The sequence below is a fragment of the Netta rufina genome, assembly GCF_964035555.1.
Source record: "Netta rufina genome assembly, chromosome: 38".
In the NCBI taxonomy this organism is placed as follows: domain Eukaryota; kingdom Metazoa; phylum Chordata; class Aves; order Anseriformes; family Anatidae; genus Netta; species Netta rufina.
Window position 1 is genome coordinate 150865 of NC_140162.1, and position 14069 is coordinate 164933.

The 14069-nt window shown below is 57.5% G+C and overlaps 1 protein-coding gene across 1 annotated transcript; it reads left to right on the forward strand.

The window, feature by feature from the left end:
* Positions 1–5814: 5814 nt before the first annotated feature.
* LOC311220710 (kallikrein-8-like) lies at positions 5815–9614 on the forward strand (the record flags this gene model as incomplete). Its single annotated transcript, XM_084304260.1, has 5 exons — positions 5815–5857; positions 6837–6984; positions 8519–8772; positions 9024–9160; positions 9462–9614. 5 exons carry the CDS (start codon positions 5815–5817, stop codon positions 9612–9614), a joined length of 735 nt encoding a protein of 244 aa, XP_084160386.1.
* Positions 9615–14069: the final 4455 nt, after the last annotated feature.

Consider the following 14069-nt stretch of genomic DNA (forward strand, 5'->3'; position numbering starts at 1 on the left):
CCTGCATTGTGCCAACGTGACGGTGCAGCCCGAGGCGACGTGTCGGCGGGCGTACCCCCGCCGCTACACCCCCAATATGCTCTGCGCGGGGGGCATCAGCCCCGAGGGGGAGCCTGCCGACGCCTGCCAGGTGAGTACTGGGGGCAACTGGGAGCACTGGGAGCAACTGGGGGCACTGGGAGCAACTGGGGACACTGGGGGTATTGGGAGTGCTGGGGGAGCTAGGGGGAAGTGGGAGCACTGGGGGCAACTGGGAGCAACTGGGGACACTGGGGGGTTTGAGGAGTGCTGGGGAAGCTGGGGGGAAGTGGGAGCACTGGGGGCAACTGGGAGCACTGGGGGAAACTGGGGGCAACTGGGAGCTCTGGGGGCAACTGGGAGTACTGGGGGCAACTGGGTGTACTGGGGGCAGCTGGGAATGCTGGTGGAGCAGGGGAGAAGTGGGAGCACTGGGGGCAACTGGGAGCAACTGGGGACACTGGGGGGTTTGGGGAGTGCTGGGGGAGCTGGGGGGAAGTGGGAGCACTGGGGGCAACTGGGAGTACTGGGGGCAACTGGGAATGCTGGTGGAGCAGGGGAGAAGTGGGAGCACTGGGCGCAGCTTGGGACACTGGGGGCAACTGGGAGCACTGGGGGTATTGGGAGTGCTGGGGGAGCTCAGGGGAAGTGGGAGCACTGGGGGCAACTGGGGGCAACTGGGGGTATTGGGAGTGCTGGGGGAGCCGGGGGGAAGTGGGAGCACTGGGAACTGGGGAGGTGAAGGGCACTGGGGGCAACTGGGAGAACTGGGATCATTGGGATGTAGGGGACACTGGAGGCAATTGGAAGCACTGGGTCAACTGGGAGCACTGGAGAGAACTGGGATGTGGAGGGGGTTCCAGGTGTGGGGGAGTCTTTGGAAGGTTTTGGGGAGGGTGAGGGGTCCGTGCCATACTGGGAGGGAGCCCAACTGGTCCCAGTGCCCCCCAGTAGCCACCAACCTTCCCCTTGCCCGGTCCTTTGGGGTGGTTGGAGGGGGGAATTAAGGGGGTTTAGGGGGGGGGATATGGAGGGGACGGGCCCCCACCCTTGTCCCCGTTCCCCCAGGGGGATTCGGGGAGCCCCCTGGTCTGCGGGGGGCAGCTGGGGGGCATCGTCTCGTGGGGCCCCTCCATCTGCAGCGACCCCCGGCGCCCCGGGGTCTACGTCAACGTCTGCCGCTACGTCCCGTGGATCCGCAGCGTCCTACAGCAAAATTAGGAACCATCAAGCCCCCCCACCCCAATAATCCCCCCCCCCAGACCCTAAATAAAATCCTTTCTGGCCAAGCAAAGCCGGCGCTGGGCTCGTCTTGTGTTTTTTGGGGGGCCCCAAGGGGGTTGGGGGTGGTTTGGGGGATGGATGTGGCCGTGATTTTTTTTTGGGGGGGTCAGGCTTGGAAATCTTGCGAGGGGCAGAGTTAAGGGGTGAATATGGGGGGACAGAGTTAAGAATATCTCTATTTTGGGGGGCAGAGTTATGGGTATCTCTATTTTGGGGGTAGAATTAAGGATATCAGTTTTGGGGGGGCAAAGTAAAGGATATCTCCATTTTGGGGGGGGGCAAAGTAAAGGATATCTCCATTTGGGGGGGCAGAGTTAAGGATATCTCCATTTTGGGGGGTTAGAATTAAGGATATCTCAGTTTTGGGGGGCAAAAATATGGGTATCTCCATGATATGTTGGGGAAAAGTTAATGATATCTCCATTTTGGGGGGGCAGAACTAAGAATATCTCAATTTTGGGGGGGGGCAGAATTAAGGATATCTCCATTTTTGGGGGGCAGAGTTATGGGTATCTCTATTTTGGGGTTAGAATTAAGGATATCTCAATTTGGGGGGGGGGGGGGGGGCAAAGTAAAGGATATCTCTATTTTGGAGGGCAGAATTAAGGATATCTATCCCACCCAATTAATCTCTACCTCCCCCAATTAATCTCTACCCCCCTAATTTATCTCTATCCCCCCCAATTAATCTCCCTCACCCCAAAATTAATCTCTATCCCCCCCAATTAATCTCCCTCACCCCAAAATTAATCTCTACCTCTCCAATTAATTTCTGCCCCCTCAATTAATCTCTACCCCCCCAATTAATCTCTATAGCCCCAACTAATCTCTACCTCCCCCAATTAATCTTTACTCCCCCCAATTAATCTCTACCTCCCCCAATTAATCTCTATCCCCCCAAAATTAATCTCTACCTCCCCCAATTAATCTCTACCCCCCCTCAATTAATCTCTATCCCCAAAATTAATCTCTACTTCTCCAATTAATTTCTATCTCCCCCAATTAATCTCTACCTCCCCCAATTAATCTCTACCCCCCACCCCCAATTAATCTCTACCCCCTCAATTAATCTCTACATACCCTCAAATAATCTCTACCCCCTCAATTAATCTCTATACACCCTCAATTAATCTCTACCCCCCCCCAATTAATCTCACTTCCCCCATGGGGGCGAGGGCCACCTCGGCCTCCCTGGTGCGGGGCACTGTGGGAGCTCCGTGCAGGCCGGGACAGCCCAGGTTAATTAGAGCCGAGTAATTACAACCCTGCCGACTTGCCTGGAGCCCAATTAGCACCCGAGCTCATTAGGGGCCCCTTGACAAGCCTGGAGCCGGTTGGGCAACGAGGCGCCCAGGGCAAGTCGAGACGGTCCAAGAGGGCTGAGTCAGCCCAGCCCAGCCCAGTCCGGCCCAGTGACGGGGCAGGGTTAAACTGGGATTTCCAGAGAACTGGAAGGACCCGCTCGGGCCGAGAGCGGGGCCGCGGCGGCGGCTCCCTGCCCCCGAGGTGTCGCGGGGCCTGGGCGGCTCCCCAGGGTCCGCTGGGGTTGGACTGGGAGCAACTGGGAGCAACTGGGAGGCCCCGTGTGGAGGAAGGGGAGGAGATGCGGGCGCGTTTCCTCCTCCTCTGGAGGGAGGGAGGGAAATGGGGGTGTCCCTTGGTGTGTGTCCCCCGTCACCTCAACCCTGGTGTGGGGTCACCACCTCCCCATGGCCTTGGGGACCGGGTGGAGACGCCCGTGGGGTCGTCCCCAAGGGGTGGACAACAACGAAGGCAAGGAAGAAATTGGAGATAATGAGGAAAATTCAGGAAAAAAAAATAAAAAAGAAAAAAAAAAGAAAAAGAAAAAGAAAAAGAAAAAGAAAAAGAAAAAGAAAAAGAAAAAAGGAAGAGGGAAAACACAGAAAATGGGACAAAAAAAAAAAAAAAAAAAGATGAAGCCACGTCTTGATGGTGCTCAACCACCCTTGGCCAACCCCAAGTTGAGGAGACACCTTTGAGGGTTGACCTGCTGGAGGTGGAACCCGGCACGTTCCCAAAGTGCCTTCTCCATCCCTGGATCCATCAAGGAGATGTTTTTGGGGGCCAACTTCTCCATCTCTGGATCCCACTTCCATCAGGATGTTTTTGGGGGCCAACCCCTTCAGAAACGACGTCCTGGTGCATCTTCAACCATCCTCATCCAACCTTGGATGAAGCAAGGAGATGTTTTGAGGTCCAACCCCACCTGAGATGCACCCTCTTGACCATCCTCATCCATCCCAAGGTCCCGTGCCCGGTGACGAGCCACCTCTGGGGTTTGATCCCATCAGAGCCACGTGTCGATGTCTTCTCCTCCAAATTCTTCAAGCCCTGGGTCTTCCACCCAACGTGGAGCAACGTTTTGCAGATGGAGCCACGGGAGACGTGTCCTGGTGCAACTCTCAACCAACCTCATCCAACCACCCGAGGAAGAGATGCGTTTTGGGATCCTGATGTCCTCTTGATGATTATTCTCCAGCCCTAGGTCCCACACCCAGCGAGGAGACACGTTTTGGGGTTGACTTCACCGGAGACTCGTCCTGGTGTCCTCTCAACCATCTTTGTCCAACTGGAGATCCTGTGTCTAATGAAGAGCCATTTTTTGGGAGTTTCAGCCCGGAAAAGCTGCATTTTGGGGCCTACTCCTCCACCTCCTCAACCATCCTCCTCCACCTCCTCAACCATCTCAACCACCCTTCTCCAACCTCAGTGTCCAACGAGGAGACGTGTTTTAGGGTTGAATTCACCGGACACGTGTCCTGGTGCCCTCTCAACCAACTCGAGGTCCCGTGACCAATTAGGAGCCACATTTTGGGTTTGAACCCAGCAGAGCTGCATCTTGGGGAACTTCTCGACCATCCTCCTCCATCCTCAGCATCCAATGAGGAGACGTGTTTTAGGGTTGACATCACCGGACACGTGTCCTGGTGTCCTCTCAACCATTTACGTCCAACTTGAGGTCCTGTGGCCAATTAGGAGCCACATTTTGGGGTTTCAGCCCGGAAGAGCCGCATCTTGGAGCCTTCTCAACCAAACCTCGGCGCCCAACGAGGACCCACAATTTGGGGGTTGACATCACCGGACACGTCTCCTGGTGCCTTCTCAACCCACTCGAGGTCCCGTGGCCGATCAGGAGCCACATTTGGGGTTTGAACCCAACAGAGCTTCATCGCGGGGGCCTCCTCCACCATCCCCATCCCAACCCGGAGCCCCCGACCCATCGGGGTTGCCTCCTGGGGTCACCCCACGGCGTGGGCTTCCCGGAGCCGGGCGGAAAGGTGCCACGGCCGTGGCCGGATTAGAGGCGAAGGCGGAGGAAGCCGTTTCCTCCTCCGGCCCCAGATAAAAACCCGGGGCTGGCGGTGGCAGGAGGAAGACGCGCCCGCGGCCGCGGCGCTTCACCAGCTCGGGTGGAGCCTCCCCTCCCCGTGGCCGCGCGGCCTCACGCCAGCCCCCGGTAGGAACGTGGGGCCCCAGGGTCGGGGTGGGGACATTGGGAGGGGGTGGGGGGTCCCTGGTGTGCCCCGGGGGGGGGAGAAAATCGGGGCGGCTCCTGTCCTTCCCTCGCATCTCTCCTCCCTCCTCCTGCCCTCCATCTCGTCCTTCTTGTCTTCCCTCGTCCTTCCCTCCCTCCCCCTTTCCTATCCTCCAGGCCTCCTGTGCTCCTTTTCCTTTCTCCCTTCCTCCTTTCTCTCCCCCTTTTTGTCCTCCCTTCCCCTTTCTGTCCTCCCTTCCCCTTTCTGTCCTCCCTTCCCCTTTTTGTCCTCCCTTCCCCTTTCTGTCCTCCCTTACTCCTTTCTATCTTCCCTTCCCCTTTCTATCCTCCCTTCCCCTTTCTGTCTTCCTTTCCTCCTTTCTGTCCTCCATTTCATTTTTTTGTCCTCCCTTCCTCCTTTCTGTCCTTATTCCTTTTTGTCCTCCCTTCCCCTTTTTGTCCTCCCTTCCCATTTTGTCCTCCCTTCCCCTTTTTGTCCTCCCTTCCCCTTTTGTCCTCCCTTCCCCTTTTTGTCCTCTTTCTGTCCTCTCTTCCCCTTTCTGTCCTCCCTTCAATTTCCTGTCCTTCCTTCAATTTTCTGTCCTCTCTTCCTCCTCTCTGTCCTCCCTTCCTCCTTTTCACCCTCCCTTCCATTTTCGGTCCTCCCTTCCTCCTTTTCGTCCTCCCTTCCTCCTTTCTGTCCTTCCTCCTTTTCATCCTCCCTTCCTCCTTTCTGTCCTTCCTCCTCTTCATCCTCCCTTCCTTCTTTCTGCCCTCCTGTCCTCCCTTTCTCATCCTCCCTCCTTATCCTCATTTGCCTCCCGTCATTTCCTTCCCGTAACCTTCCCCCTTCCTCCTCCTCCTCCCATTCCCATTCCCATTCCCTTCCCCTTCCCCTCCTTCCCCAGTGCCCCACGTCCTCACCCCGACCCCCACCCCGACCCCCACCCCACCAGGGCCCACCCAGGGTCAGAGCCACCCCCTCGCTGTCTCCCCACAGCTCCTGGCCCTCCGGTATGAAGGTCCTGGTGGTGATGCTCCTGGTGCTGGTGACCGCAGGTAGGAGAGGTCCTGGGGGTCCTGCATCTGCCCCAGGGATTCCGTGTCCACCCGTGGGACCCCCGTGTCCACTTTGGACGTCCCATGTCCACCCGTGGGATCCCCAGGTCCACTTTGGGTATCCCACGTCCACTTGTGGGACCCCCACGTCCACCTTTATTTCCCCATATCCCCCCATGGGACCCCTATGTCCACTTTTTTTTTCCCCGTGTCCACTCATAGGACCCCCAAGTCCACTTTTATTTCCCCACGTCCACCCATGGGACCCCCAGGTCCACTTTGGATGTCCTTTGTCCACTTGTGGAACCCCTATGTTGACCTTCATTTCCCCATGTCCACCCGTGGGACCCCCATGTCCACCCGTGGGACCCCCACGTCCGCTTTGGATGTCCCATGTCCACCCCTGGGTCCCCCATGTCCACCTTTATTTCCCCACATCCACCCATGGGACCCCCACTGATTACCCCACATTCACTCATGGGACACCTACGTCCACCTTGGCTGCCCCATGTTCACCCCCGGGACCCTCGTATCCATCCCAGGTGCCCCACATCTACCCCGGTGGTCTTGTGTGTGCAGGTGGGACCCCCACATCCACCCCAGACCCTCCTCATCTACCCCAGGTCCCGTGCCCACCTATGAGACCACCCCATGCACCCTGGGACCCCTTGTCCACCTTGGGTGCCCCCCAACTACCCCACGTCCACCTTGGTTGCCCCACATCTGCCTCAGGGGGCCACCAGATGCCCCAAGATGCCCCCCACCATCCACCCCGGAGACCCCCAACAATCTCAGGTGCCCCTTGTCCACCCCATGGCCCCTTCCAGGCTGGGTTGGCCTCGACCACCATCGATTCACCTCCTTGGTCGTGGCTCAGGGGACGTGTGGCAGTGGGGAGGGTCCCAACCCACCCGTGCCCCGTGGCCCTGGGTCCCAGGCTGCCCACGACCCCTCTGCCACGTCCCTCTGTCCCCCACAGCCTCGAGGAACGTCCTGTGGGTGCTCGAGGGGACCTCCTGCGACCTGCCCTGGCAGGCTGCCCTCTTCAAAGGGGACAAGTTCATCTGCGGGGGGACGCTGGTGGCCAGGAACTGGGTGCTGACGGCCGCCCACTGCCACGTCCCGGGGTAGGAGGACTTGGGGGAGCAACGCCTTGGGGGGGCTGGGGGCGATGGGCTCAGGAATCAGCCAGGGGTCAACCAGCACCTGGGGTCTTTGTGGCCAAGCAGGCTGGCATCTCAGCGGGTTTCGGTCTACCTATTTTGGGGCTACTGTACCCTTAACCCTGCCCTTTTCCTCCCAATTTGTACAAATAGCCTTAAATCTTCTTGTTCTTGAGGTGCAGTACCCTTAACTCCGCCCTTTTCTTCCCCATTTGTACAAATAACCTTAATTCTGCTCATTCTTGAGCTTCAGTACTCTTAACTCCACCCATTTCCTCCCCATTTGTACAAATACCCTTAATTTTGACCATTTTGAGCTGAGTACTCTTAACTCTGCCCTTTTCCTCCCCATTTTTACAAATAACCTCAACTCTGCCCATTTTTGAGCTGCGATACCCTTAACTCTGCCTTTTTCCTCCCCATTTGTACAAATACCCTTAATTTTGACCATTTTGAGCTGTGAGTATTCTTAACTCTGCCCTTTTTTGTCCCCATTTGTGCAAATAACCTTAACTCTGCCCATTCTTGACCTGCGAATACCCTTAACTCCACCCGTTTCCTCCCTATTTGTACAAATAACATGAACTCTGCCCGTTCTTGAGCTATGAATACCCTTAACTCTGCCCTTTTCCTCCCCATCTGTACAAATCACATTAATTCTGCCCATTTTCTGCGCATGTGTAGCTTCAGCTGTTTCTTTTTTCTTTCTTTTCTTTTCTTTTCTTTTCTTTTCTTTTCTTTTCTTTTCTTTTCTTTTCTTTTCTTTTCTTTTCTTTTCTTTTCTTTTCTTTTCTCTTTTCTTTTTTCTTTTCTTTTCTTTTCTTTTCTTTTCTTTTCTTTTCTTTTCTTTTCTTTTCTTTTCTTTTCTTTTCTTTTCTTTTCTTTTCTTTTCTTTTCTTTTCTTTTCTTTTCTTTTCTTTTCTTTTTTTCTTTTCTTTTCTTTTCTTTTCTTTTCTTTTCTTTTCTTTTCTTTTCTTTTCTTTTCTTTTCTCTTTTCTTTTCTTTTCTTTTCTTTTCTTTTCTTTTCTTTTCTTTTCTTTTCTTTTCTTTTCTTTTCTTTTCTTTTCTTTTCTTTTCTTTTCTTTTCTTTTCTTTTTTCTTCTCTTCTCTTCTCTTCTCTTCTCTTCTCTTCTCTTCTCTTTTCTTTTCTTTTCTTTTCTTTTCTTTGGCGAAGAGGGTACATCCTCTTAACTGCTTTTTTTTCCCTGATTATCTATGATCTTAACTCTACCCCCTTTTCCATCTGCTTATAACCCGAGCTCTGCCTCTTCAGCGATGATGTATAACCTTAACTCTGCCCCTTTTATGCCTTTATATAACCTTAACCCTGCCCTTTTTATGACTCTCTATCACCTTGTCTCTGCTTTTGCTTCTTCTGCCCTTGTCACCACCTTCTTGGACCCCAACCTCTGCCCTTGCCCCTGTTTTGTGGGGGTCCTCAGGGCCCTCCGACCGTGATGGGTTTGTCTTGACGGGTTCATCCAACCTTTGGCTCCAGCTACATCAACGTGCGGCTGGGGGGCCGGGGCCCCAAGGATCCGGGTGTCTCGGAGCAGCGGCGGCTCTCGGCCAAGGTCATCAGCTACCCACGCTATGACCCGGCCACCAAGGACGGCGACCTGATGCTTGTCAAGCTCCTCCAACCCGTCCACATCAACGAGAGGGTGAAGCCGCTGCCGCTGGCCTCCCACTGCCCCGTGCCTGGCAAGACGTGCCAGATCTCAGGATGGGGGTCCACCACCAGCCCTGAAGGTATGAAACCAGTAGCCTAAGAGTCGGATGGCTGGGCCATCCTGATATAACCCTTGGGCATCCTTCCAAGGATGCCCACGTCACCTTGGGGTTCCTTGGACATCCTTCTCCTCCCGAGGAACCCAAGTGTCCACATCACCTTGGGGTTCCCCTTGGTGTCCCTGAGAGAAACACGGGGACAAGCCCCAGGGCAGAGTCTGAGAGGTCAGAGCTCGGCCCCCGTGTGACTTTGTGCTCCCCGTCACCCGTAGTCACCTTCCCCGAGGACCTCCACTGTGCCAAGGTCACCATCGTCTCGGAGGAGCAGTGCCGGCGCATCTACCCCGGCTCCATCACCCCCAACATGGTGTGCGCAGGCGAACCCCGCAACCGTGCCGATTCCTGCCAGGTGGGTGCAAGTTTTGGCCACCTCGGGCCCCTCTGGTCATTTTTGGGACCCCACAACGGTGTTGGGATGAGAACGGGCACAATTCGGTACAGCCAGCGGCACCCAGAGGGGATTTGGGGGCGTGGGGTGGGAGGTGAGATGGCATCGTGCAGGGATTGAGGAGAACATCTCCTTGGCGGGTCTTCAGTTCACTTCTTTGGAGATCCCAGGATGGCCCTAAAATGGCCCCAAATTTGGGATGATTCTATGGGGCAGGCTGTGATCCCCAGGCCCCCGGGTGCCACCCCTCTTTCCCCGGCAGGGTGACTCCGGGGGACCCCTCGTGTGCGATGGACGGCTCCAGGGCATTGTCTCCTGGGGCCCGGGCGTCTGCGGGGACCCCCAAAAACCCGGTGTCTACGTCAACCTCTGCAAATACACCCGGTGGATCCAGGAAACGATGAGAAGGAACTGAGCCCCCAGCCCATCCCCAGCTCCGATGGCCGCAGGACGGGCCCCGCAGCACCTCCTCCTCCTCCTCCTCCCCGATGAAGGTCCCCGGAGCCGGCCGGTCCGAGCACCGGGACACGCGCCCCGGGGTGGGCAGGGGCCAGCCGCGGGGCCCTGTGGAGATGTCGATGAATAAAGTTTTATGACGTGGCTTTGCGCCATGTCTTCAGCGGGTGGAGTGCAGCCCTGGGAGCTTGAGGTGCCTCCGGGTTGCCCCAGGTCTCGTAGGGACAGGAGAGGACATCAAGCTTTGGGGCAGACCGGATGGCCCCACTGCAGCTAGACCTGTTGACACCACCGTGGGGCAGATGTCTCTTTTGGCCCCACCATGGGGTAGATTTTGGCCCCTCTGCAGGTAGATCAGTTGGCCTTTCATGGGGTAGACCCGTTGACCTCGCCATGGGGTAGACATGTTGACCTTATCATGGGAAAGACCACCACGAGGTAGATCTACTGGCCCCATCGTAGGCCTCCTCACCATGGAGCAGATATTTTGACCTTGCCATGGGGTAGACCCATTGAATCTACCGTGGGGTAGATCATTTGGCCCCAACACGGGGTAGACCATCACAATGTAGATCTCCTGGCCCCATTTTGGATAGATCTGTTGTTGTCACCACAGGGCAGACCCGTTGACCCCGCCATGGGGCAGACCCGTTGACCCCACTTGGCTTCACCATTAGGCAGACCCGTTGACCTTGCCATGGAGTAACCCCATTGGCTCTGCTCCAGGTTGACCTCACCATGGGGTAGACCTGTTGATCCCTTTATGGAGTAGTCCCCTTGGCTGTTTTGGGGTTGCCCAGGACCCTTCCCACCACCACGGTGGGGACAAAATCCATCTCAGCATCCTCCCCCGAGAGAGACGAGCCCTCACAATGCCCCGGGGTCAGACCTTCCCTCTTGGTCCCCCAACTCCAGCCATGTCTCCACGGGCAGGTGCATGACCAGGGAGAATTTCCCATCCCCAGAGGGGAGAAATTTCCCCGTGACTCAGCTGGAGAAGAAGGGGCCTAATTTCCCGACCTGGGGTAACTTTGGCGGCGCATCAGGGCTGTTTTGCTTCCCCGACGGGTATGCAACGGGCAGGCAGCATCCACCCAGGGCACGTTGGCTTGCGAGCGGGAAGAAATCACCTGCTGGAGGCCAAATTTGCATGGATCCAAGGCCTCTATTTTGAAGAATGGAGGGGTTTGGGGGGGATTTTTTCTCCTCCACGGGGTCCACGCAGCCCCATCTTGGTGATGGGGCTGGATGGAGAGCGGTGCCCACACGGCTTCGCCGTGATGGGTACGTGTCAAGGAAAGGGTGAGGGATTTTGGTGGGCTGCAGAAGCACTTTCATGTCTTCCCCCTTGCGGGAAGAGGTCCGGCGAGGTCACAACGTCACGTGTTGTCCCTTGTGGCTCAATGGGGCGGGGAGCGACGCCAGCTGCCTTGCGCAAGGCACCCCCTCCCTCTTCCCCCACGTGGCCAGGACCTGATGCACTGGAGGGTGTGGGCCTTGTCTAGCCACTGCGGCGGGGAAAGAGGTTTTGGTCCGGGTCCAAACCCCCAGGGAGGCGGAGGAATGGCTGTCCATCATTGCTGGGACCAAACGGTGGCCACTGGTGGCTTCCAGCTCTTCGCTCAGCCTTTCACACAAGGAGGTTCGAGCCTTTGGGGTTTCAGAACCCTACAGAGGGTTTGGCTTGGAAGGTCCCAGGTTGGTGGCCATCAGATGTGGTGGGCTACCACAGTGGGCTCCAACAGCTCCTCATCATCCATCTGGTCAAGGGGCTTTTTTGGGATCTGGTCAACGTGTCCATGGAGGTCTGGTCAACGTGTCCGTGGAGGTCCAGTCAATGTGTCCACGGAGATCTGGTCAACGTGTCCTTGGAGGTCTGCTCAACTTGTCCAAGGTGGTCTGGTCAACGTGTCCATGGACATCTACCTGTATGTCCATGAAGACACGGTCAAGGCATCCATTGGGGTCTACCCAACATGGCCATGGAGGTCTGGTCAACGCATCTAAAGAGGTCTTCGCCTTTCACCCATGGAAAGTTGGTCAACGCATCCATTGGGGTCCGTGCAATGCAAGCATTGAAGCCTGGTCAACGCTGCCCTCGTGGTCTGGCCAAGATGGTGATGGAGGTGCTGGTTCTGGTAAGTCACGACGTCCATAGAAGTGAGATTAAAGGTCAGGGAGACCACTGTGGAGCCTGGTCCTGCTGGCCATGGAAATGAGCCAGAAAAAGGAGACGTTTGTTGACCTTGAGGTGTCCCATCAGGGGGCTCAGAGGTCCCCGCTGTCCCCCATGTCTGCCACTACCACGCCAGGGATAGCTGGCTTGCAACCCCTGCCACCACGTCCCCAAAAACACCAGCACCCGACACCACTATTCCTGTGTCACCCGTGTCCCCTGAGCCACCCCCTGTGTCACCCAGGGCACTGCCACCCACGGTGCTGCCAGCCCGTGTGTCAACCAGGGCCACCCCCTCCTCCCTCCCTCCTGGGTCACCCAGGGCACTGCCACCCACGGTGCTGCCACCCCGTGTGTCAACCAGGGCCACCCACCGTGTCACCCAGGGCGCTGCCAACCCGTTTTGTCACCCGGGGCCACCCCTGGACTCGGCGCCCCCAAGGCTGTGGGGACACAGAGGGGACAAGGACAGGGTGGGACACGTCCCCTCCGTGCCACTGAGGATAGGGAGAGGGGAAGCGTGGGGTCCCCCCGCGGCCCTGGCAGTGGGTGGCAGGCCCGGGCTGGCCCTGGGGATAATTAGGTAATTAGCACTAATTACGCGGAGGAGATGGGAGCGGAGGAACTGGGAGAACCGGTTGGGCCCAGCCCCAACGTCATCGTCATTGTGACCGGGGACGTGGCCCAACATGCACGCCCCCTCCCCAGCATCTCAGGGGGCCCCCCGTCTTCTTCTGTGGGTCCCCGTGTCCCCCACAGGTCCCTCGTGTGACCCCACATCCCCTTGTGTGACCCCATGTCCCCTCGTGTGACCCCATGCCCCCTCTTGTGTCCCCATGTCCCCTCACGTCCCCACATGTGCTTCTGTGGACCCCCCCATGTCCCCTCGTGTGCCTTCAAGTTCTCCCCTGCCCCTTCACGACCCCCACAGACCCTTCGAGGTCCCCCATACCCTCCTTGTGCTCCCCTGTCCCCCCCCATGTCCCTTTGTGTCCCCTCTTGGGGTCCCACATCCCCTTACGTGCCCCCTGTCCCCCCATGGGCTCCCCCTGTCCCCACCATGCCCCCCATGTCCCTTCACGTCCCCTCATGCCCCCTGGAGACCCCCAGAGGTGGGCTCCCTCTCTGTGGTGGGAAGCCTGGTAGATGTGACCCTCATGGCCCACGATCACCGCGTCGATCCCATGGGTGGGATCTCCACGGGGACGAGATCTTTTCCCACCAGATCTCGGGGAACATGGCCCGGGTGGGATATCCACGGGGGGATCTCTGCCCTTGACCACTCCACGGAGGGGTTCCCCCGGTGTGGAGGTCTCTGGTAGACCAGGTCACCACGGGTGGGATCTCGGTAGACGGGACGTCCATGGGATGGGATCCTCGGGGACGGGATCCTGGTGGACGAGGTCTTTGAGGACCACGACCACCATGGGCTGAAGCCTGGTGGACCAGGTCCCCGTGGACCAGACCTCCACAGGATGGGAGCTCCTCAGCACCCCGGCCTCTTCGGCGAGGCCCTCAGCAGAGCAGATCCCCGTGGGCTTACTGGGAAGGGTTGCTCTGGGTTCAACTCCAGGTTTGGGACCAAACCCAGCCCCGGGCTTCCTCTGCCACCAGCAGAGAGCGAGATCAGCATCTCCGAAAGGTGATTCATCCCCGCCCGGCCTTTCCTTTCGTCAGGGCTCAGCTCCTGGGCCTCTCCACCCTTAATTGCTTGGCAGGGGCTCTAATTGCCCCGCGAGCTGCTGGCAGCCTCGGCTCCTTCCCCAAAAGCTCTGCAAAAGAGGTTCCTTCGCCCGAATCACGGCTCTGGTCCTCTGCAACGCCAAGGATGGCCAAGCTGGGGGTGGCACTGGAGGACCCCTGGGTGCCCCAAATCCTTCCAGGAGCCGTAAGGTGCTGCAGGACGTGCTGGAGCTTGGACAGGTTTCATCTGGAGGAGGGAAATCTGGTGGGATTACGGCACCGGTTGCTTGATCTGCTGGGATCCTGGCTGGTGTCCAGCACCAAACCCGCCCAAGGAAGGGCCGGGCATCGCCGAGGTCCCCGTGCAGCAAAGGGTGGAGATGCCCTGGGTGACCCTGGGGACACTGGGTGACACTGGTAGCACCCAGGTCCCCATGGATGGAGACCCTAAGCCCCCACGGGGTGGAGAAGCCGGTGGCTACCTCCCATCTTGGAGACCTCCCCCTTGCCATCGGGGTTGGGGATGGAAATAAGGGGATCGGAGGGGACATGAGG